General features: G+C 43.8%; 1 protein-coding gene across 6 annotated transcripts in view; it reads right to left on the bottom strand.

The window, feature by feature from the left end:
• The window catches only part of LOC138657356 (uncharacterized), a 61,537-nt gene that overhangs the window by 1,665 nt on the left and 35,104 nt on the right, over positions 1 to 24,768 (bottom strand). For 2 of the 6 annotated variants that reach the window (XM_069745096.1, XM_069745098.1), the window contains exons 5-9: positions 23,789 to 23,848; positions 8,615 to 8,722; positions 4,264 to 4,332; positions 2,362 to 2,478; positions 2,162 to 2,251 (exon numbers count right to left, since the gene is read on the bottom strand). In XM_069745096.1, coding sequence (XP_069601197.1) covers positions 2,162 to 2,251; positions 2,362 to 2,478; positions 4,264 to 4,332; positions 8,615 to 8,722; positions 23,789 to 23,848 — 444 coding nt within the window. Of the gene's footprint in view, positions 1 to 2,161; positions 2,252 to 2,361; positions 4,041 to 4,263; positions 4,333 to 8,614; positions 8,723 to 23,788; positions 23,849 to 24,768 lie in introns of those variants that run through there. The other 4 variants (XR_011317038.1, XM_069745097.1, XR_011317037.1 and 1 more) reach the window with 4 other exon arrangements.

Genomic DNA, 24,768 nt, shown 5'->3' with positions numbered 1-24,768 from the left:
GATGTGGGGTCAGCACCGAAGCCTATATCAAAGGGGGAGACACGACATGCGCTGTGCTAGTACGGCGCATGTCATGAAGGCATTAAAGGGGTGGTGCAAAAAACAAATCTATTTTTATCCTTAATCCCTATCTATTCAGTGTCATATTTAAGGATGAGAGGACCCGTGGACGTTTAGGTTCTTAGGGTTTGGCTGTAATTTAGTTCAAAGTTTGGTTTGGTTAACCCAGTATGTCAATGGGAACTTGAACTTTGGTGCTGTAAAATGGTCATAGTAAGGGCTAGAGGGTTGCATAAGGAATCAAAATGGGGGTAAGAGTAGGACAAATGCCCAGCAAATGTGGATAGGGAAATTACTTAAAATAGCATAGAATTAAAAAAACTTAAATTATAATTTTGGACCAGGAGGCAGAAGTGGGAGCAGTGTCTCACATATGCAGTTTACTGTACCTGTTAATAAATAAGTGAAAAAAATGACATGGAGGTCCCCTCTATTTTTATATCCAGTCAAGGCAAAGCAGGCAGATGTGAGCTGGTGTTATTATGCTGGGAGAGGGACAATATTCATAGCCTATTAATATAAGCCTGAGCTGTCTGCTTTGCCTTTGCTGGTTATTAAAAATGGGGGACCCTAGAAAAAAAAAAAGACGTGGGATTTACCCCTATTTTTAATAACCAGCTAAGGCAAAGCAGAAATCTGTGGGTTTATATTAATTGGCTGGGAAGGTCCGTGGATATTGGCCCCTTCCCAGCTTAATAAGACTGGCCTTCTGTTGCCCCAGAATTGGCAGATGCATTAAACGTGCATATTTTGGTGCTTAGATTTGGCTCTCCCTGATTGCCCTGGTGTGGTGGCAATGTGGTAATAGTGTTTGGGGTTGAAGTCAGCTGTGTTATCTCAGCTGGCATCATGCCCAGGTTTTAGTAATGGAGGGGCATGTATCAAACACCCCCATTACTAACCCAGTAATCAAAAATAAAAGAAACAGACACAGGGAAAAAATTTTTTTATTTGAATAAGACTCTACAACACATTTCCTGGTTTACCCATTTTTCGAAGCTGTATAGGTCACTTGCGATCAAGTTCTCAGAACAACCCTCCATTGGTTGCACTGGAGAATCACTGGACATCATGGGAACATCAAGGCTTACGTCAAAGCTGCTGGGATTTTTTTTTTTAATAAATGGATAAACCAGGAAATGTGTCAGGGAGTTTTTATTCACTTGAGCAGCGTCACCACCCATGATCCGATTGTTATACAGGCCGGGTCAAGGGTGGCGCCCGCCAAATGACTCTGGAAGTGCCCACAGCTTAAAAGCTTGTTGATTGGCTGTGCTGCTGCCTTTCAACAAACTTTATTCAGCACTGAACCCGAACAGTAAAACGGACATTCTGAAAAATTCTGAGTTCGAAACGGGGTACTAGGTGTCCGATGCAAATCCCAAACTTACAGCTTGGGTTCACTGATCCCTAGTCATAATCTAAACTATTTCTAATTAACTTGAACTAAAAATACCTTATACTTCCCTCATTACACTGACTGCTTTTGTGTTTTTTTTTTTTCACTTCTTTTTTGATGATGCTTTGTATGAGAATCCCAGTGCATGCTGGGATCCTCAAACATCAGCAGTCATCTGCCCCCTTCTTGAAATGAAGTATCATCAGTCCTCATTGATCTAGTGGCTGGCTAGCCCCTTTACTGTGTACTGTGCAATGTGCACAATGACAGTGCACTCTCTCACCAGCTCAAATCAGCAGTAACCAGTCAGAAGCAGAGTGCACTGTCTGTGTGCATTGTCAGAATTATCGGTGAACAGAAAACATTGCCGCCTCCACAAGTGATGTCAAGTGCAGGGTACTGAATTTTTAATTCAATTTTATTCAAATAATATAGATTATGGCATTAAATAAATAAGGATTTATGATGAAAATTAATTTGTTTTTTGGCTTTTTTTTCAACACAAAGTAGAGTTAATCCTGCTATATTGGAGGCTTGCTTTGCAGGGCAGTCTCTTTCGTGAGACAAAACTGTTGACAAGCATGTGCTTAGCAGGGTCACATGTTGGGTACAGGGTCACAGCATAAATACACAACTTTTCCTAAAATTATATCCATATAATTTTTTTCTATCAGGGATTGCACTGTGAGGCTCAGAACTTACATAAGAAAGCTATGAGCACAAGTCGTATCATCAGGGATGCCATGGCAGCCCAAAGGTACCACATCTTCCTGGTCATCGTGATGTCTTTATCTGAAGAAACAAAATGAACATATTATCTACAGCCAACGTTGTGAAACATTGTAAAAGGAGAGAATAGTCATCCAATGACTTCGAGAGTTGTCTCGAATCTAGACACTTACGTGTTGCAGAAAATGCCACCACTATGGAGCCAGACGTCAGAAGAGGCCGAAAAAGCATCAGATAACGGGGGCAGTATTGCACAGCCAGCTGCAGACAGGTACATAGATATCTGGAACCTGAAAAAATGAGGACGTGAGACTCCATCAAACCTGAAACAATTGTTCTCTGGACAGAAGAGATTTAATAAGAAGTGATGAGAAAATGAATATAGGAAGACTCTTCTCAAGACAGATCCTGAGATTCCATAATGGACGCAGAGGAGAAGGCGCTGAAGATCTGCGCTGGTCCCTGGTAGTTGACTGCCATAGGAGCAACCATGTGGAAGGGCCACAAGGGCGGCACAGACCCATCGATGCTGCTGGAAACCACAACACAAAAGAACTGTTCAACCTGAAAAACACACAACCTATTATTGGGGCTCAATGACACTGGGGAGAGAATCAGGCTGGTTATGCGGATGACGCTCAGAGTGTGATCCGATTCTCTCATATGACAGGTGCAGAGAAGATGGAGAATGTCAGTTGTCCATCTTCTCCATTGTCTCCATGAGCCTACATTGCCCTGGGATGACATTTGAGTGCAGTCCGATGTTTCCCTTGCACCCATAGACTAGTATAGGTGCACATGGTCCGATCATTGGAGACTGCATGAGAAAGTAATTGCAGATCTGCATTGCCCTATAGTATAACATTGGGCCGAGTGCTATCCGATAATGGCACTCATCTGTGTTATACGCCAGTGTGAGCGAGCCCATAGGGTCATGCAGTTGTGAAGAAAACACAGCTTTTTTCCTAGTTTTTTATGTATTTTTTTTCTCCAGAAAATGAATTCACCCGTTAATAATTCAAGTCACAAACTGCTGCGACTTCGCTCCACCACGTATTTGATTGCATCAGTGCCACTCCGTCTGACCGTACCCCAAGAGAGCCACGCTCATAAGACCTTGCCTTATTTTGGGGGCTTAGAAAATTCCAGAGTGCACTGAAAGTCATTTATTACCCCACGAATCTCTTTGGGGGTTGAGTGAAGGGATTCGCTAGGCTTGGAATTTACCAAATGTCACAAGAGAAGACCCAAGGTGCAGACCATGCAAAGAAACCTCAGAAACCGTCCAAAACATAGTGGCAGAATGCAAAATGCAAGAACAGCATATATATTGAATGCCACAACCACGTAGCGGGAATTGTATACAGGAACCATCTGCACGGCATTTGGGCTAAGTCCCCCTAAGTCTGGGTGGGAGACCCCAGAGAAAGTGGTAGAGAATGAAAGGGCTAAAATCCTGTGGGGCTTCATGATCCAGATGGATAATCAGGTGTTGGCGAACAAACCAGACATTGTGATAGTAGCCAAGGATCCGAAGACAGCAGTCACATCAGAAAGAAGGAATATGAGAAGCTGGAGAAATACCAGGGCCTCAAAGGAGAACTGGAGAAGATGTGGAAGGTGAAGGCAACAGTGATTCCAGTGGTGATAGGAGCACTTGGAGCAGTGACCCCTAAGTTGGAAGAATGGCTACAACAGATCCCAGGAGCAACATCTGAACGCCTTCCAGTTCAACAAGGCTTCCAACATCACGTCATGCCATCACTTGGGCATCATTATGTCACAACATGGGCCACAAAGTATTACTCACAGTGACATCTCAGGACAAGAGCCGGGGCTTGGAGTGGCGATGCTGAAGAGAATAAGTGACAGGGAAAGAGAAAAGATGGGATGTCAATGACCAGATGGCAGGACAGGCAAGTTATTTTTAAACCTTTTGCCTGGCCCTCTACAGTCTAGCAAAATGGTGAATTGAAGAGAGAGAAAAAAAAATGTAAAAAAAAAATTCCATATTCAAGATTTTGTAAAATTTGAGAAGAATTTAAGTCCACTCGACTAAATTTGCTCCTACTCACATTTTATCACCACCTCTATAATAAAACCGATGGCAGAGAAGATTGGCCACATGACGCTGTGCTCATGACCTGTGAAAAGAGATCTAAGGTTACCTCCATATATGCATTGTATTAACTATTAGAGGCCACAGGGTTCAATAATCCATGTGATGGGGCAATGGCTGCAACCCACCTCCTCCAAGATCACAACATATTTTCTTATTTAGATGCTATCAAATAGAAGCGTCCTAATGGTAATTTCAGAGGATTTGTACCTTCTTCCCTCTCAAAGAAAATAATTTAGTGTCAGGACTCTGCTCTGTGGCTCCTGGAGCTGAGAAGAACCCAATCGCACCCAATGGTATGTCCATAGAGGGAGCTGATCGGAGGGAGGGGATGAGGAATCACCCAGTCCGTGTCTGAGCATCTGAATATTAACCCTGCTGTGGTTTGAACTTTGGTATTTTTGGGGTTGTTCAAGAAGCGGTTCTGAAACTTGTGGTTGATTGACTTAAATGAGGATGGGTCGGTCGGCTACGGGTTTCAGAGCCGCATCCTGAATATTTTAAAGAATATTGAAGTTCAAGGTCGGTCGTTTTTGACCGAAGACAACAGCAGGGTTAATCGGCTATGATGCACTTTGGCTAGCACATACAATGCATCACCACCCTGCAATTAATGAGCACATAAACTCTAATATTGCTATAGATGTTTAAAAAAAAAAGTAAAGGTACTTAGAGGGGTTTTTTTTTATCAAAGAGCTTTAAAGCATTCAACCACGTCAAGGTGACCTTTTAATATGGATGGTCGTTAATCACTATATGTCCTACCTCTCCTTGTGGCAATCCAGCCTCATGTCAATGGGGGAGGAGAAAGGAAGCCAGGGGGTAATCGTAATTATGACCTTATGTAGGAAAGATGGGTGGGGCAGAGTGCTTGACTCTAGAGGGGGGCCACCCATATTAAAAGGCACTTATTGACAAGAGCAACACGGTTTTGCTTTAGAGCCACACTAAGGTCAAATGTTCTTTTTCCCAGAGCTTCCTGAACCCAGTATACTTATAAAGAAAGCTCAAGTCAACAAAAGGAGGTGGAACATAACGGTAATAGAGCCAATTTACAAAATAATAGGAATACTTTAGCTCTGTTTGTATCATTTATTTTAAAAAAAATAGAGTTTGAAAAAGTAGTTACAAAAATCTAAATCACCCTTTTCCTAGTAAAAAAAGAAAAGGAAAGAATAAAATTGTAAAAACAAACATTCTGATATAGTCAGTCACACAAAAGGCCAATCTATCAAAATATAAAAATGTAATATCAGAATTACCATTTTTGTTGTTTCACCTCTCAAAAATGCAATAAATTGCAGTGAAAAGGTTTTATGTACCCCAAAATGATATCAATAAAAGTGACATCTCAACACAAAAAAAACTAAGCCCTCAAATAGCTCTATTGAGGAAAAATAAGAAAGTTACAAGTCCCAGATAATGGAAATACATTTTTTTGACCAATAAAACAGAAAAGTGATAAAAGTTTGGAATCGCATCAAATCATACCGTCCTGAAGAATCGGCTCATTTCTACCTCGTGATGAATGCCACAAAAAAGAAACCCCTAAAAAATTCATTTTTATCACCGTATTTGGTGCAGGACACAATAAAGTACATTTGAGATATTCAAAACTACAACTCGTTCTAAAAAAAAAAAAAAAAAAAATTAAGCCCCCACACATTTATATCAATCTAAAAAGAGAAAGGCTACAGCTGATGGAAGAAAGTGAGGAAAAAAATGAAAGCACAAAAAAAATCAAAAAAAATTGCCAGTGAGTGAAGGGGTTAAAATGTCTGTTCACATGGGACATAAATTGAGCAGAAAAAGTAAGCCACAGATGTTTCTATGAAACTCATATTTGGCTTCTCCGTGGAAATAAAACAATAAAAAATCTTAAGTAAAATAAATACTTTCCTTCATAAACCCGAATCTAAGGGTCAGGAGCAGTAATTCGACCGAGATATAACTGAGGGTTGACTCGTTATGTAAAGCCTCCTCTTTTATAATATTATATTTTACACAGATTATTATTATCATTATTATTATTATTTATTGTTATAGCGCCATTTATTCCATGGCGCTTTACATGTAATGAGGGCTATACATAGTAAAAACAAGGGGGGGGGGAGAACAAAGGGCCCCCTGACGAAGGTTTCCCGAAACGCGCGTTGGGGCGGGCGCTGGGACCCACTATCTGCCTGCACTTGCTGTTATCTCCCGGGTGATGTATTTATTTATTATTGTTAATGTAATATAGGTCATATTGATTATACTTGGTTATACATCCAGCTCCTGTTTTGCTGAGCTGGGATGACGTATATGTACATGTTTATCTCGTATGTTTATCTCTTACATTTCCCTATGTTGCACCTTACAATGGTTGTTATGTACTCTCGCCCGGGAATACTTATTATGATTATGTTCTATACATCTTACATTTCTTAAATGGCATTTTGTGGTTTCCCAGTACCCTTGCTTTTTATTCCGTCTGGTGACTTCTTGTTGCTGTCACCACTCTCATGCCCTGCACTAATAAAGCATTTTTATAGACTTTGGCTACCTTTTGGAGTTTGTTCTCCCCCCCCCCCCCATGTATCGTTTGATAGCTAGTCTATCATTATTTTTGATATCCATGGCTTTGGTACTTCTTTTGGACAATTAGTTACTAATTTATGATATTTTTATACTTATACAATTGTCCTAAAATTATGTTGCCTCATGTTGCCTTCTTTGTAATTTATAGTAAAAACAAGTACAATAATCTTAAACAATACAAGTCATCACTGGTACAGGAGGAGAGAGGACCCTGCCCGCGAGGGCTCACAATCTACAAGGGATGGGTGAGGATACAGGAGGAGAGAGGACCCTGCCCGCGAGGGCTCACAATCTACAAGGGATGGGTGAGGATACAGGAGGAGAGAGGACCCTGCCCGCGAGGGCTCACAATCTACAAGGGATGGGTGAGGATACAGTAGGCGAGGGTAGAGCTGGTCATGCAGCGGTTTGGTCGATCGGTGGTTACTGCAGGTTGTAGGCTTTTCAGAAGAGGTAGGTCTTCAGGGTCTTTTTGAAGGTTTCGATGGTAGGTGAGAGTCTGATGTTGTGGTAGAGGGTTCCAGAGTAGGGGTGATGCTCGAGAGAAATCTTGTATGCAATTATGGGAAGAGGAGATAAGAGGGGAGTAGAGAAGGAGATCTTGTGAGGATCGGAGGTTGTGTGTAGGTAAGTACCGGGAGACGAGGTCACAGATGTATGGAGGAGACAAGTTGTGGATGGCTTTGTATGTCATGGTTAGGGTTTTGTAGTGGAGTCTCTGGTCAATGGGGAGCCAGTGCAGGGGTTGACAGAGGGGAGAGCCCGGGGAATAGCGGGAGGACAGGTGGATTAGTCGGGCAGCAGAGTTTAGAATAGATTGGAGGGTGCGAGAGTGTTAAGGTACCTTCACACTAAACGACGCTGCAGCAATCCAGACAACGATCTGGATCACTGCAGCGTCGCTGTTTGGTCGCTGGAGAGCTGTCACACAGACAGCTCTCCAGCGACCAACGATGCCGGTAACCAGGGTAAAAATTGGGTTACTAAGCGCAGGGCCGCGCTTAGCAACCCGATGTTTACCCTGGTTACCATCCTAAAAGTAAAAAAAACAAACGCTTCATACTTACCTTCCGCTGTCTGTCCCCGGAGCTGTGCTTCTCTGTACTGGCTGTGAGCACAGCGGCCGGAAAGCAGAGCGGTGACGTCACCGCTCTGCTTTCCGGCCGCTGTGCTTACAGTAAGTGCAGGAAAGCACAGCTCCGGAGGACAGACAGCTGAAGATAAGTATGAAGCGTTTGTTTTTTTTACTTTTAGGATGGTAACCAGGGTAAACATCGGGTTACTAAGCGCGGCCCTGTGCTTAGTAACCCGATGTTTACCCTGGTTACCAGCGAAGACATCGCTGAATCGGTGTCACACACGCCGATTCAGCGATGTCAGCGGGAGAGCCAGCGACCAAATAAAGTTCTGGCCTTCTAGCCCCGACCAAAAACATCACAGCAGGATTCTGACCGCTGCTGGGTGTCACACTGAACGATATCGCTAGCCAGGACGCTGCAACGTCACGGATCGTTAGCGATATCGTTTAGTGTGAAGGTACCTTTAGAGGGGAGGCCACTGAGCAGGAGGTTGCAGTAGTCAAGGCGAGAGATGATGAGGGCATGGACTAGGGTTTTTGCAGATTCTTGGTTGAGGAATGAATGGATTCGTGAAATATTTTTGAGTTGAAGTCGGCAGGAAGTGGAAAGGGCTTGGATATGTGGTTTACAGATAGGTAAAGGACTTACCATGAACCTTCCACACAATGAACAGGACGGTGCCCAGGAGCTGAGAGCCAAGAGAAAACCATTCACTAAATTCAAAACCAGAGTTGACGACATTCTGGAATAAATCTCCTGAAATGACAGAGAAGGTTTATACCCTATCACCTACACCACAAGGCAACCATTTCTAAGGACCTTTCCGACAACAGCTTGAGAAGCTCATGTTGCTTCAGGGTTGTGTTATAGGATATTTGCTTTAAAGTTCTAAATCTGAGAAAGAACAGTAATCTAAAATCTTCTAGAGATTTCTAGACTTGACTCTCCCCTGCCCACCTCTGGAAACCTATCTTTTGGTTATTGAAGATCTTTGGTGTTCATACTTGGTCACTGAACATGGAAGCAAGGAGTTCAGGCATAACTCTTACTTGTTTGGTCAGAGTCTATTGGATTGGTCACCCCACTTCAGACAGCAATATGAAGAATGGATGTGCTGTTCCCCAACCCGGGCCTTGGTTTTTTAAAAATCAGAAACCAACAGGGGTAATTACTGTATTACAACAAAAAAAGCCTGTCATTACACTCATGCAGAGGTGTATCTAGCTCTTCCGTGGTTAGGCAATATACTACGTGGACATGCATATTCTAGAATACCCGATGCGTTAGAATCGGGCCACCATCTAGTAAATAAGGAGAAAAACAGGAGCATTCAGAGTTAATATAAAATGTACAAAAGTTTATTGAAAAAAAACTTAAAACACACATACATACACGTACATAAAATAAGGACACCAAACGCTAGCCTCCCGTAAAACACACAATACCATATATAGTGACCAACCATTAGAAAATCAGGTTATGCCATATCCGAAACCCATACACGGATCAATGTACAAATCCTATCAATAAACCCAACTCATTCTATCTCCTGTAAATTGGTAAGAGGGTTAATAGGGTACTCCCACCAGGGCTTTTTTACGCCAGTTGGCATGCTATGGATATTTAATAAACACTTTTCTCCATCAAAACGAGGAGAAAAAAAGAGGAATCCACAAGAAAAAGAAAAATGTACGTAATTTACTACAAAAATTATACAACATGTAAATGGCAACAGATTCAAACAAAACAAAGGAATCTAGTAGGGTTGAGCGAAACGGGTCGAACATTTTCAAAAGTCGCCGACTTTTGGCGAAGTCGAGTTTCATGAAACCCGATCCGACCCCTGTGCGTGGTCGGCAATGCGGTACGCGACTTTCGCGCCAAAGTCGCGTTTCAATGACGCGAAAAGCGCCATTTCTCAGCCAATGAAGGTAAACGCAGAGTGTGGGCAGCGTGATGACATAGGTCCTGGTCCCCACCATCTTAGAGAAGGGCATTGCAGTGATTGGCTTGCTGTCTGCGGCGTCACAGGGGCTATAAAGGGGAGTTCCCGCCGACCGCCATGTTACTGCTGCTGATCTGAGCTTAGGGAGAGGTTGCTGCCGCTTCGTCAGAAGCAGGGATAGCGTTAGGCAGGGTCCATTAACCACAAAACCGCTTGTGCTGTAGCGATTTCCACTGCCCAACACCACCTTCGGTGTGCAGGGATAGTGGAAGCTACATTTTTTTTCCCCCTCAGCGCTGTAGCTCATTGGGCTGCCCTAGAAGGCTCCCTGATAGCTGCATTGCTGTGTGTACGCCGCTGTGCAAACCAACTGCTTTTTTCAAAGCACAAATCCTCTTGTTCCTTCCTTTCTGCACAGCTATCTTTTTGGTTTGTACACACTTTTTATTTAATTTGTGCATCAGTCCACTCCTTATTGCTGCCTGCCATACCTGGCTGAGATTACTGCAGGGAGATAGTAATTGAAGGACAGTTCCTTTTTTTTTTTTTTTTTTTTTTTTGTGGGAGATTAAGATTGACATTTCTGCTAGAGTGCCATCCCTGTCTGTGCCATCTCTCACTCAGTGGGCCATAGAAAGCCTATTTATTTTTTTGCTTGATTTGGGTTCCAAAATCTACCAGAAAAAATCACAACATCAATCAGTGGGAGAAAAATATTGGCCTCAGGGCTTGTGTGCCACTCCTTACTCCTGTGTGTGCCATCTCTCACTCAGTGGGCCATAGAAAGCCTATTAATTTTTTTGCTTGATTTGGGTTCTAAATTCTACCTGAAAAAATCAATAAATCAATCAGTGGGAGATTAATATTGGCCTTTGGGCTTGTGTGCCAGTCCTAAGCGTGCCATCTCTCTCTCTCTCAGATAGTGGGCCATAGAAAGCCTATTTTTTTATTATTTTATTGGGTTTATAAATTTTCCCTGGAAAAAAAAAAAAGTGGGAGATTAATATTGGCCTCTGGGCTTGTGTGCCAGTCCTGAGCGTGCCATCTCTCTCACAAATAGTGGGCCATAGAAAGCCTATTTATTTTTTTGGTTGATTTGGGTTCATAATTCTACCTGAAAAAATCAATCAATCAATCAGTGGGAGATTAGTATTGGCCTTTGGGCTTGTGTGCCAGTCCTAAGCGTGCCATCTCTCTCTCTCAGATAGTGGGCCATAGAAAGCCTATTTATTATTATTTTTTTTTATTGGGTTTATAAATTTTCCCTGGAAAAAAAAAAAAAGTGGGAGATTAATATTGGCCTCTGGGCTTGTGTGCCAGTCCTGAGCGTGCCATCTCTCTCACAAATAGTGGGCCATAGAAAGCCTATTTATTTTTTGGGTTGATTTGGGTTCCTAATTCTACCTGAAAAAATCAATCAATCAATCAGTGGGAGAAAAATATTGGCCTCAGGGCTTGTGTGCCACTCCTTACTCCTGTGTGTGCCATCTCTCACTCAGTGGGCCATAGAAAGCCTATTAATTTTTTTGCTTGATTTGGGTTCTAAATTCTACCTGAAAAAATCATTAAATCAATCAGTGGGAGATTAATATTGGGCTTTGGGCTTGTGTGCCAGTCCTAAGCGTGCCATCTCTCTCTCTCAGATAGTGGGCCATAGAAAGCCTATTTATTATTATTTTTTTTATTGGGTTTATAAATTTTCCCTGGAAAAAAAAAAAATGGGAGATTAATATTGGCCTCTGGGCTTCTGTGCCAGTCCTGAGCGTGCCATCTCTCTCACAAATAGTGGGCCATAGAAAGCCTATTAATTTTTTTGCTTGATTTGGGTTCCAAAATCTACCTGAAAAAAATCACTAAATCAATCAGTGGGAGATTAATATTGGCCTCTGGGCTTGTGTGCCACTCCTGACTCCTGTGTGCGTCATCTGTCACTCAGTGGGCCCTAGAAAGCCTATTTTTTGTTTTATTTGTTTTCTAAATTCTCCCTGAAACAATCATTTTATTTTCTTTGGTTTCTAAATTATTCCTGAAAAAAATCATTTTTTTTGTATTTTTTTTTCTCTCAAGTCTCCCTGAAAAAAAAAAAAAAAAAAAAAATCTGTGGGAGATTCATATTGCCCCTTCTGCTTGTGTGCCAGTCTTGACTCCTGGGTGTGCCATCTCTCTCTCTCTCCCCAATTGTGGGCCATAGAAAGCCTATTAATTTTTTTGCTTGATTTGGGTTCCAAAATCTACCCAAAAAAATCACTAAATCAATCAGTGGGAGATTAATATTGGCCTCTGGGCTTGTGTGCCACTCCTGACTCCTGTGTGCGTCATCTGTCACTCAGTGGGCCCTAGAAAGCCTATTCTTTGTTTTATTTGTTTTCTAAATTCTCCCTGAAACAATCATTTTATTTTCTTTGGTTTCTAAATTATTCCTGAAAAAAATCATTTTTTTTGTATTTTTTTTTCTCTCAAGTCTCCCTGAAAAAAAAAAAAAAAAAAAAATCTGTGGGAGATTCATATTGCCCCTTCTGCTTGTGTGCCAGTCTTGACTCCTGGGTGTGCCATCTCTCTCTCTCTCCCCAATTGTGGGCCATAGAAAGCCTATTAATTTTTTTGCTTGATTTGGGTTCCAAAATCTACCAAAAAAAATCACTAAATCAATCAGTGGGAGATTAATATTGGCCTCTGGGCTTGTGTGCCACTCCTGACTCCTGTGTGCGTCATCTGTCACTCAGTGGGCCCTAGAAAGCCTATTTTCGGTTTTATTTGTTTTCTAAATTCTCCCTGAAACAATCATTTTATTTTCTTTGGTTTCTAAATTATTCCTGAAAAAAATCATTTTTTTTGTATTTTTTTTTCTCTCAAGTCTCCCTGAAAAAAAAAAAAAAAAAAAAATCTGTGGGAGATTCATATTGCCCCTTCTGCTTGTGTGCCAGTCTTGACTCCTGGGTGTGCCATCTCTCTCTCTCTCCCCAATTGTGGGCCATAGAAAGCCTATTAATTTTTTTGCTTGATTTGGGTTCCAAAATCTACCTGAAAAAATTACTACATCAATCAGTGGGAGATAAATATTGGCCTCTGGACTTGTGTGCCACTCCTGACTCCTGTGTGCGTCCTCTCTCACTCAGTGGGCCCTACAAAGCCTTTTTTTTTTTTTTTTTCCTAAATTCTCCCTGAAACAATCATTTCATTTTATTTGTTTTATAAATTCTTCTGTAAAAAATAATTTTTTTTTAATTTTTTTTTTTTCTGAAGTCTCCCTTTTAAAAAAAACAAACACAAATCAGTGGGAGATAAATATTTACATTTGCGCTTCAGTGACAGTCCTGCGTGTGTGCCATCTCATTTGTTGCCAACAACAACAGAGTGTGTAACATTGTGGCTGATTTTCGTTGTGGTCTCACCCACCTGTAAAGGGGTAGCTAAATCATACTGAAGTTATAGCTCACCGTGTAAGTTGTGTGACAGCAACAAATACCGTTCGTTTGGTAACGTTTTTAAAACAATGAGGAAGTCTGGTGGAAGAGGTCGTGGCCGGGGGCGTTCATTGTCAGCTGGTAATGATGGTAGTGGTAGTGGTGGAGCATCAGCTGGTCGTGGAAAAAAAAATATTGCACCTAAGTCTGGAGCTGTGGAGCCAGGTTCGTCGTCTGGCTACACAAGGCCTCGAACGCTCCCTTTTCTGGGAGTAGGAAAACCGCTTTTAAAGCCGGAGCAGCAAGAGCAAGTTTTGGCTTATCTTGCTGACTCAGCCTCTAGCTCTTTTGCCTCCTCTCGTGAAACTGGTAAATGTCAAAGCAGCGCGTCGTTAGGTGATGTTCACGGTCAGGGACAAGTCGCTTCCTTGTCCTCTTCAGCAAAAACAACAACAGAGAAGAATGCAGCAGGCGACACAACGGGTTACTCCATGGAGCTCTTTACACATACCGTCCCTGGCTTAGAAAGTGAAGCAGTTAACAGTCCATGCCCATTACAAGTTGAATCTGACATGGAGTGCACTGATGCACAGCCACAGCCAGACTACTATCCTGGTCCTTTGACTCAGACCACAACATTGCCCTCGCAGGGTGCTGATCAAGAATCAGACCCTGATGAGACTATGTTGCCCCATCACGAACGCTATACCACCGACCGACACGGTGACACAGACGAAGTTGCACACGAGCTACAAGAAGAGGTAATAGATGACCCAGTTCTTGACCCCGATTGGCAGCCATTGGGGGAACAGGGTGCAGGCGGCAGCAGTTCTGAAGCGGAGGAGGAGGGGCCGCAGCAGGCATCAACATCGCAACAGGTTCCATCTGCCGGGCCCATATCTTGCCCAAAACGCGTGGCAAAGCTAAAACCTGTTGGAGGACAGCGTGGCCATCCGGTTAAAGCTCAGTCTGCAATGCCTGAAAAGGTATCCGATGCTAGAAAGAGTGCAGTCTGGCATTTTTTTAAACAACATCCAATTGATCAGCGCAAAGTCATCTGTCAAAAATGTTCAACTACCTTAAGCAGAGGACAGAATCTGAAAAGTCTCAATACAAGTTGCATGCATAGACATTTAACCACCATGCATTTGCAAGCCTGGACTAACTACCAAACGTCCCTTAAGGTTGTAGCACCCTCGGCCAATGAAGCTAGTCAGCAACGCAACATCCCTTCCGGCAGTGTAGGGCCACCATTTTCCGCACCACCTGCAGTATCTGTGCAGGTTTCTTTGCCAGGCCAAAGCCGTCAGGGTCAGGGAATCACCAGTTTCGTAGTAGGAAACACTGCATCTAGGGCACCGGTGGCAACAATACCATCTCCCACCGTCTCTCAGTCTGCCATGTCCACCGGCACCCCCGCTAGTTCCACGATCTCCAGCTCTCCAGTCCAGCTCACCCTACATGAGACTATGGTTAGAAAAAGGAAGTACTTAGCCTTGCATCCGCGTACACAGGGTTTGAACGCACACATAGCTAGACTAATCTCGTTAGAGATGATGCCCTACCGGTTAGTTGAAAGCGAAGCATTCAAAGCCCTGATGGACTACGCTGTACCACGCTACGAGCTACCCAGTCGACACTTTTTTTCCAGAAAAGCCATCCCAGCCCTCCACCAGCATGTTAAAGAGCGCATCGTCCATGCACTCAGGCAATCTGTGAGCACAAAGGTGCACCTGACAACAGATGCATGGACCAGTAGGCATGGCCAGGGACGTTACGTGTCCATCACGGCACACTGGGTGAATGTGGTGGATGCAGGGTCCACAGGGGACAGCAAGTTTGGGACAGTTCTGCCTAGCCCACGGTCTAGGAAACAATTGGCTGTAGCCGTTCGCACCCCCTCCTCCTCCTCTTCGTCCTCCTGCAGAAGCGAGAGCTCGTCCACAGACCGCAGTCGCACAACCACTCCATCCGCAGCTGCCACTGTTGCACACCAGGTCTCCCATTATGGGGCAGCTACTGGCAAACGTCAGCAGGCTGTATTGGCTATGAAGTGTTTGGGCGACAACAGACACACCGCGGAAGTTCTGTCCGAGTTCTTGCAGAAAGAAACTCAGTCGTGGCTGGGCACTGTAGATCTTGAGGCAGGCAAGGTAGTGAGTGATAACGGAAGGAATTTCATGGCTGCCATCTCCCTTTCCCAACTGAAACACATTCCTTGCCTGGCTCACACCTTAAACCTGGTGGTGCAGTGCTTCCTGAAAAGTTATCCGGGGTTATCCGACCTGCTCCTCAAAGTGCGTGGACTTTGCTCACATATCCGCCGTTCGCCCGTACACTCCAGCCGTATGCAGACCTATCAGCGTTCTTTGAACCTTCCCCAGCATCGCCTAATCATAGACGTTGCAACAAGGTGGAACTCAACACTGCACATGCTTCAGAGACTGTGTGAACAGAGGCGGGCTGTTATGTTTTTGTGGGAGGATACACATACACGGGCAGGCAGTAGGATGGCAGACATGGAGTTGTCAGGTGTGCAGTGGTCGAAGATTCAAGACATGTGTCAAGTCCTTCAGTGTTTTGAGGAATGCACACGGCTGGTTAGTGCAGACAACGCCATAATAAGCATGAGCATCCCCCTAATGCGTCTGCTGATGCAAAGTTTGACGCACATAAAGGATCAGGCGTCTGCAGCTGAGGAAGAGGAAAGCCTTGATGACAGTCAGCCATTGTCTGGCCAGGGCAGTGTACAGGACGAGGTAGCGGGCGAAGAGGAGGAGGAGGACGAGGAGGATGATGGGGATGATTATATTTTTAATGAGGAAGCTTTTCCGGGGCCACTGGAAATTGGTGGCGCGGCAAGGCCGGGTTCTGGTTTTTTGAGGGACACAAGTGACGTGGATTTGCCTGAAACTGCCCCTCAACCAAGCACAACCGCAGATTTGAGAACTGGCGGATTATGCCTTACGAATCCTCAAAAGGGACACACGCATAACTAAAATGATGAATGATGACGATTACTGGTTGGCCTGCCTCCTTGATCCTCGCTATAAAGGCAAATTGCAAAATATAATGCCACATGAGAACTTGGAACTAATATTAGCAACCAAACAATCAACTCTTGTTGACCGTTTGCTTCTGGCATTCCCTGCACACAGCGCCCGTGATCGTTCTCACACGAGCTGCAGGGGCCAGCAGACCAGAGGTGTTAGAGGGGCAGAAATCAGAAGTGGCGTTGGCCAGAGGGGTTTTCTGACCAGGTTGTGGAGTGATTTTGCTATGACCGCAGACAGGACAGGTACTGCAGCATCAATTCAAAGTGACAGGAGACAACATTTGTCCAGTATGGTTACAAACTATTTTTCATCCCTTATCGATGTTCTCCCTCAACCGTCATTCCCATTTGATTACTGGGCATCAAAATTAGACACCTGGCCAGAATTGGCAGAATATGCATTGCAGGAGCTTGCTTGCCCGGCAGCTAGTGTCCTATCAGAAAGAGTATTCAGTGCTGCAGGTTCAATACTAACAGAAAAAAGGACTCGTCTGGCTACCCAAAATGTAGATGATCTAACCTTCATTAAAATGAACCACAACTGGATTTCGAAATCTTTTGCCCCACCTTGCCCGGCTGACACCTAGCTTTCCTATGAAAAGGTCTTGCCTGTGGACTATTCTGAATGCCTTTTCCAATCTCGTAATTTTCAGCACCTGATTGTCCAGCATACGACATGTTTACACCTCACTAAATGGCCAAACTCCCCACACGGGGCCGTGGTATCGACACTTGGCGACAGCACCCGTGAGAGTGCAGTTTGTCTGAAGAGGTGGGTGAGCCCGCTTTTGGTCGACGGCACTGCCACTGGGCCCCTCCTAGTACAATAAAGTGTCTCTGGCGGTGGTGGTGCGCACCCAACGTCAGACACACCGTTGTAATATGAGGGGCCCTGGGCCTGTACCGCCGGCCACAAGACAGTTTCCCCCCTCCCCAGCTCAAACAGTGCTCTACCACTTGCAAAATTATCTCACAGCTCCACCAATGTTTAGTCTATGCGCTGACATCCTTCAATGCCTGCCACTGACAATACCATTGTATTGACATTTTTGTTATGTTAGGCCTTCGATGCCTGTCTGTGGTCACTCCTTCCACTAGGCCTCCACTGACCACACCACTGCTGCCCGTGTACCCCTGGAACCAATTTAAAATTGCCTACAGCCATGTGTTATTATTTTAGGCCTTCGATGCCTGTCTGCGGTCACTCCTTCCACTAGGCCTCCACTGACCACACCACTGCTGCCCGTGTACCCCTGGAACCAATTTAAAATTGCCTACAGCCATGTGTTATTATTTTAGGCCTTCGATGCCTGTCTGCGGTCCATTCTTTCAACTACTACTACACTGACCAGGGCACTGCTGCCCGTGTACCCCTGGAACCAATTTAAAATTGCCTACAGCCATGTGTTATTATTTTAGGCCTTCGATGCCTGTCTGCGGTCACTCCTTCCACTAGGCCTCCACTGACCACACCACTGCTGCCCGTGTACCCCTGGAACCAATTTAAAATTGCCTACAGCCAGCTCAATTTTTTTATTTTAGGCCTTCGATGCCTGTCTGCGGTCCATTCTTTCAACTACTACTACACTGACCAGGTCACTGCTGCCCGTGTACCCCTGGAACCAATTTAAAATTGCCTACAGCCATGTGTTATTATTTTAGGCCTTCGATGCCTGTCTGCGGTCACTCCTTCCACTAGGCCTCCACTGACCACACCACTGCTGCCCGTGTACCCCTGGAACCAACATCAGAAAATATAAAAATAAGTATTTTGCTTACAAAAAAGAAAATACTGGAGAGATATCAAATGCAGACATTTTAACATTAAAAACAAACACACAACTAAAATCTGGTACAGTACTAAAAATGGCCACCAGCTACAATTACTTTCTCCTGCAAGTAGTTAACTGAAAGGTTTTTTAAATTGAAAACACAGATATGGCATCCACCGAGTGTTGTCCTGTCGCGTCTTCTTTATATTATTGCCAAGAAGATGCAAAACAATGAAAATAATAAAATCATTAATTACCAAAATAATAGAGAAAGTCAACACCACATTGCAAATAAACATTCATTCCAAATAAAGAAGCAGGGCGCGTCCGAGGGTGAGTATATACCTAATAAGAATATAATCACCCTCGGACGCGCAATGCTTATTTCCAACAGCCTTCCTTCCTAAGAATCAGCCCTTCCGTGGTGTAGAGAGACGTTGTGTTACACTCCAAGGTGTTCCCCAGGTTGCCTTTCCTGAGCTTCGATCTTCCGGCTCTAGTTTAGTAGTTGTTGGAAACTACGCTGCATTAGGCCTTCAAATTGGGTATGGGGTGTAGAGAGATGGTGTGTTCCACTCCAAGGTGTTCCCCAGGTTGCCTTTCCTGAGCTTCGATCTTCCGGCTCTCGTTTAGTAGTTCTTGGAAACTACACTGCATTAGGCCTTCAAATTGGGTATGGGGTGTAGAGAGAGGGTGTGTTACACTCCAAGGTGTTCCCCAGGTTGCCTTTCCTGAGCTTCGATCTTCATGCTCTCGTTTAGTAGTTGTCGGAAACTACGCTGCATTAGGCCTACAAATTGGGTATGGGGTGTAGAGAGAGGGTTTGTTACACTCCAAGGTGTTCCCCAGGTTGCCTTTCCTGAGCTTCGATCTTCCGGCTCTCGTTTAGTAGTTGTTGGAAACTACGCTGCATTAGGCCTTCAAATTGGGTATGGGGTGTAGAGAGAGGGTGTGTTACACTCCAAGGTGTTCCCCAGGTTGCCTTTCCTGAGCTTCGATATTCCGGCTCTCGTTTAGTAGTTGTTGGAAACTACACTGCATTAGGCCTACAAATTTGGTATGGGGGAAACATTGGCGCATCTGCGGTCCCTCCTTCCTCTAGGCCTCCACTGACCTGTCTACTGCTGCCCGTGTTCCCCTGGAACCAATTTTAAATTGCCTACAGGCAGCCCAATTTATTATGTTAGGGCTTCGAAGCCTGTCTGCGGTCCCTCCTTCCACTAGGCCTCCACTGACCTGTCTACTGCTGCCCGTGTACCCCTTGAACCAACATCATAAAATAAAAAAAAAAGTATTTTGCTTATAAAAAAGAAAATACTGGTGAGATATCAAATGCAGACATTTTAACATTAAAAACAAACACACAACTAAAATCTGGTACAGTACTAAAAATGGCCACCAGCTACAATTACTTTCTCCTGCAAGTAGTTAACTGAAAGGTTTTTTAAATTGAAAACACACATATGGCATCCACCGAGTGTTGTCCTGTCGCGTCTTCTTTATATTATTGCCGAGAAGATGCAAAACAATGAAAATAATAAAATCATTAATTACCAAAATAATAGAGAAAGTCAACACCACATTGCAAATAAACATTCATTCCAAATAAAGAAGCAGGGCGCGTCCGAGGGTGAGTATATACCTAATAAGAATATAATCACCCTCGGACGCGCAATGCTTATTTCCAACAGCCTTCCTTCCTAAGAATCAGCCCTTCCGTGGTGTAGAGAGACGTTGTGTTACACTCCAAGGTGTTCCCCAGGTTGCCTTTCCTGAGCTTCGATCTTCCGGCTCTCGTTTAGTAGTTGTTGGAAACTACGCTGCATTAGGCCTTCAAATTGGGTATGGGGTGTAGAGAGATGGTGTGTTCCACTCCAAGGTGTTCCCCAGGTTGCCTTTCCTGAGCTTCGATCTTCCGACTCTCGTTTAGTAGTTCTTGGAAACTACACTGCATTAGGCCTTCAAATTGGGTATGGGGTGTAGAGAGAGGGTGTGTTACACTCCAAGGTGTTCCCCAGGTTGCCTTTCCTGAGCTTCGATCTTCATGCTCTCGTTTAGTAGTTGTCGGAAACTACGCTGCATTAGGCCTTCAAATTGGGTATGGGGTGTAGCGAGAGGGTGTGTTACACTCCAAGGTGTTCCCCAGGTTGCCTTTCCTGAGCTTCGATCTTCCGGCTCTCGTTTAGTAGTTCTTGGAAACTACACTGCATTAGGCCTACAAATTGGGTATGGGGTGGAGAGAGATGGTGTGTTACACTCCAAGGTGTTCCCCAGGTTTCCTTGCCATTGCTTCGGTCTTCCGACTCTCGTTTAGTAGTTGTAGAAAAGTACACTGCATTAGGCCTACAAAATGGGTATGGGGTGGAGAGAGATGGTGTGTTACACTCCAAGGTGTTCCCCAGGTTGCCTTTCCTGAGCTTCTATCTTCAGGCTCTCATTAAATTGTGGTTAAATGGAACAACTGCATTTGGCGTACTAGTTGGTTTGGGGCCTACTATCGGTGTCTGCCACTCCTTGCTGTTCTCCTGGTTTCCTGTCCTGAAATTCCATTTTAAGGCTCTCGTTAAGTAGTTGTTAATGTTAGACTGCATTTGGCCTACTAGTTGGGTTGGGGCCTACTATCGGTGTCTGCCACTCCTTGCTGTTCTCCTCCACTGAACAAAGCTGTGCCGCCTGTTTACTACGGTTGCCAATTTTGAACTGCATTTCGACTACTTACTGATTTGGCCCTACTCTCTGTGTCAGCCTCTCATTCCAGTTGTCCTCCACTGCAATGCCCCCTGGTTATTCCTGTGTTACCAATTTTGAACTGCATTTAGCCCACTTTATTCTTTGGGCCTATATCTGTGTTTCCACTTCATCGTGCCCATTGCCCAGCCAGTGATAGATGAGTCTGCTGGTACATTGACCCATAACGCAACATTCCCCGTGCATGCTACACAACAACATTGTGACCCTGCTGAAAGTCAGGTTGCTCTTCCCGCATACCATACCACCTTACACGGGGACAAAGAGGAAGGTGCAGATGAAAGTGCAGGTTCCTTCATCAGGTGGGGGGAGGAATACTAGTTGGCGACGTCACTGGCACAGGGCCTCTCATAGTACGCAAAAGTGTTGCTGCCGGTGGGAGGCGCCCCCGCCGTGCAAACACACCGCTGTACTTTGAGGGGCCCTGTGCCAGTGCCAATGCCAACAAGTGGGCCCCCCCTGCTTGCTCAGGATCACAGCACTTGCAAAGTTGAAATACTTACCTCTCCCTGCTCCACTGCCGTGACGTGGTCCAGATTTCCTGGGCCCACTAATTACTTGAACCAGCCCTACCCCACACAACTTTAGCCAAATGACCCCCAATTTCAAATGCCTTCCAATTATTATAAGGTAAATTACGCTTGAGAAGCTTCATTAAGAAGAATGGATGGTTTTGACATTAAAATGGGCACTCTAGGTGTTTTCCTGGCCCCCACTCACTGCCGACTATGCTGCCCCATTGACTTGCATTGGGTTTCGTGTTTCGGTCGATCCCGACTTTACGTCATAATCGGCCGATTTCACTCGACCCGACTTTTGAGATAGTCGGGTTTCGCAAAACCCGGCTCGACTCTAAAAAGGTCAAGGTCGCTCAACTCTAGAATCTAGTTTAAAAACATACGGCAAAAGGGCAAGCAGTAGTAACATAGATATTTCATCGTACCTAATATACAAAAAGGAGATGATAGTATAATTCCGACCCTCTATATCCCAAAATATGATGGAAAGCAACACTGCTGTAATCCTATACTGATATAGGCACCATATGATTTTACAGCAAAAAATGCAAAAAAATATAAAACAAGGGATAAATAGATATAGTCGTGAAAAGCCGACAAAAAAGAATTTTGAAAAAAATATTTTTGAAAAAAATGGCTATTTGAAAATGCACCGATAGTATGAAGTGTCAGAGGATCAACTGGTTTCAAATTGAATAAACCTGATCACTCTAAGGAGTGAAACAATGCATAACTAAGCCTATGAAATCTTAAGCCAGCTAGAGTGGTGTGCTAAATATCTATCATAGTTGTTAAAGCCAAAATACCGGTAAACTTACATGATATGTTTAGATGGTGCAAATGCTGCGCCCGTGCCGTTACCCCGACAGCGCCGTTTCGCCTACCAGGCTTCTTCCACATGGGGACCGAATGACATTGAGTGATCAGGTTTGGGATATAGAGGGTCGGAATTATACTATCATCTCCTTTTTGTATATTAGGTACGATGAAGTTACTACTGCTTGCCCTTTTGCCGTATGTTTTTAAACTAGATTCCTTTGTTTTGTTTGAATCTGTTGCCATTTACATGTTGCATAATTTTTGTAATAAATTACGTACATTTTTATTTTTCTTGTGGATTCCTCTTTTTTTCTCCTCGTTTTGATGGAGAAAAGTGTTTATTATATATTGGTGTTGAGGTGTATATGAATTTTGGATTCTAGTTATTGATGCTATGGATATTGTATCATGGGGGTTTTCTCCTTAGTCCGCTCCGAACCCTGGATCACAGACTAAACACGTTGATTATTGATAGGATTTGTACATTGATCCGTGTATGGGTTTCGGATATGGCATACCCTCTTATTCGCATGTGATTTTCTAATGGTTGGTCACTTTATATGGTTTTGTGTGTTTTACGGGAGGCTAGCGTTTGGTGTCCTTATTTTATGTACATGTATGTATGTGTGTTTTAAGTTTTTTTTCAATAAACTTTTGTACATTTTATATTAACTCTGAATGCGCCGGTTTTTCTCCTTATTTAGTTAAACTATTGTTTGGAGTAGTATAGACAGTTGCAAGGACATGGTTCCTGGACACTTCGCAATATGAGTCTGGGTTTATATATATATTGAGATATATATATATATATATATATATATATATATATATATATATATATATATATATATTTTATTTTATTTATTTATTTTTTTTTTAAATCACCTTATGGAGGCAGATGGTGCCTGCGCTTCATCATGATCAAATCTATAATGTGTATTTAGCTATTACTTTTGATGGTATAAATATAAAAAAGAAGAAAAAATATTCTGAAAATGGCCCCGGCCGCGCCTGCGCAGTAGCAGCTGCCAGATCGCCAATAGCTGCTACTGCACAGGCACGGCTGGCGCCATCTTTTCTTTTTCTAGACCTGTGCAGTAGCAGCTATCGGAAACTGTTTTTTCTTTTTCTTTTCTTTTTTTTTAATTTATGTATACCATCAAAAACAAGGTAATATTTTTAAAATATATATATAATATTCATTATGTAAAGTAGGGGGCGGGTCAGTGAGGGATCAGTGTCCTGTCAGAAGCCGTACTCGTGAATACCTAATCAGAGAACCACATGAAGACCCCGCCCAAAGCCCCACCCACAGCCCCGCCCCAGATAAAGATAGCAGTCAATATAATGGCGCCGGCCTAACACTGTAGTTACTGTGCACAATCCTGCTGACAGGTTCACTTTAAAGATCCTAAATGCGGTGAAGTTGCATTTTATCTGATGTTCTGTTGAACAGCGTGAAGGATCACTTTGTTGACCCGATCTTGTTTATGCTCTTGTGGTGGAAAGTGTCCGGTTTACTAATGATTTATGCTAGATCATGGTTTTAGATTCCTCTTACCAACAAGAAATGAAGAAATCTGACGCAAGCAAGGAGGCGTGGATCCAGGAAACTTTTCAACTGAAAAGGAAGAGAGAATATACAATAAATATCAAAAGGACAGACACAGAATGAGAGAAGCTCTGACCTCAAGATGGGACTTTCCTACCATTAATCACTTACATCACGTGAGGATACTTTATAATGTGTTTTACCCCTAATAGTCCCATTAAAAAATGTCTTGTAAATGGAACCAAAAGAACGGAGAGGACAAGAGTCATTCCCACTTGCATAACGTCTCTCTTCAATAGTTAGTTTATGCCTCCAGGTGGATCGACTTTTACCTTCTTTTGATAAAAAATTGTGTCAACTATGTACCATGTTATTTGTAACACCCCAGAGTCCTGGTTGTTACAGCGGCATTGCTTTCCTCACGGGGAGAGTGATGTCACGCTTGGAAGCAAGGGAAGATCTCTTCTATCAGGTAAACACGAATATGCAACATGTTCACACTCCAGGCCTGAAGGGGGAGCTCTGAACCTGCTTATGGGTGGCTCCCCTATATATATATATAAATTTTGGTTTGGAGGGAAAGTTACACAGTCAGTGCCAGAGAGCAGATTGGAGCAGTCTGGGGCAGGAAGACGTGTGAGGGGCCGTGCAGCCAAAGGTGCAGGATACTGACTTACAGAAAGAAAGAACAGTTTAGAGCCCGGTTCGTGATAGAGACCTTATAAAAAGGCTCGAGTCACCTGTCATACGGGTTTGTGTCCCACCTTTATGGAGGACAGAGAGTAGAACTGTGAGGACCTTATCAGAAGCCATAGGCAGTAAGGGACTACAATGCCACCGTGCTAAGAGGAAGGCTTCATCTCCACCTGGTAATGGGGACTCTGGATTCGCTTCCAAACCGGCCGGACCCTGCCTGCCCTGTGATCTGGTGCCCTGGACTGTGGCTGCCTGAAGCCTTCAGTAAACCAGGTAAGGAGACTGCAAACCTG

The sequence above is a fragment of the Ranitomeya imitator genome, chromosome 1 (genome assembly GCF_032444005.1).
Source record: "Ranitomeya imitator isolate aRanImi1 chromosome 1, aRanImi1.pri, whole genome shotgun sequence".
Lineage (NCBI taxonomy): Eukaryota > Metazoa > Chordata > Amphibia > Anura > Dendrobatidae > Ranitomeya > Ranitomeya imitator.
This window is presented reverse-complemented; position numbering and strand designations above follow the sequence as displayed.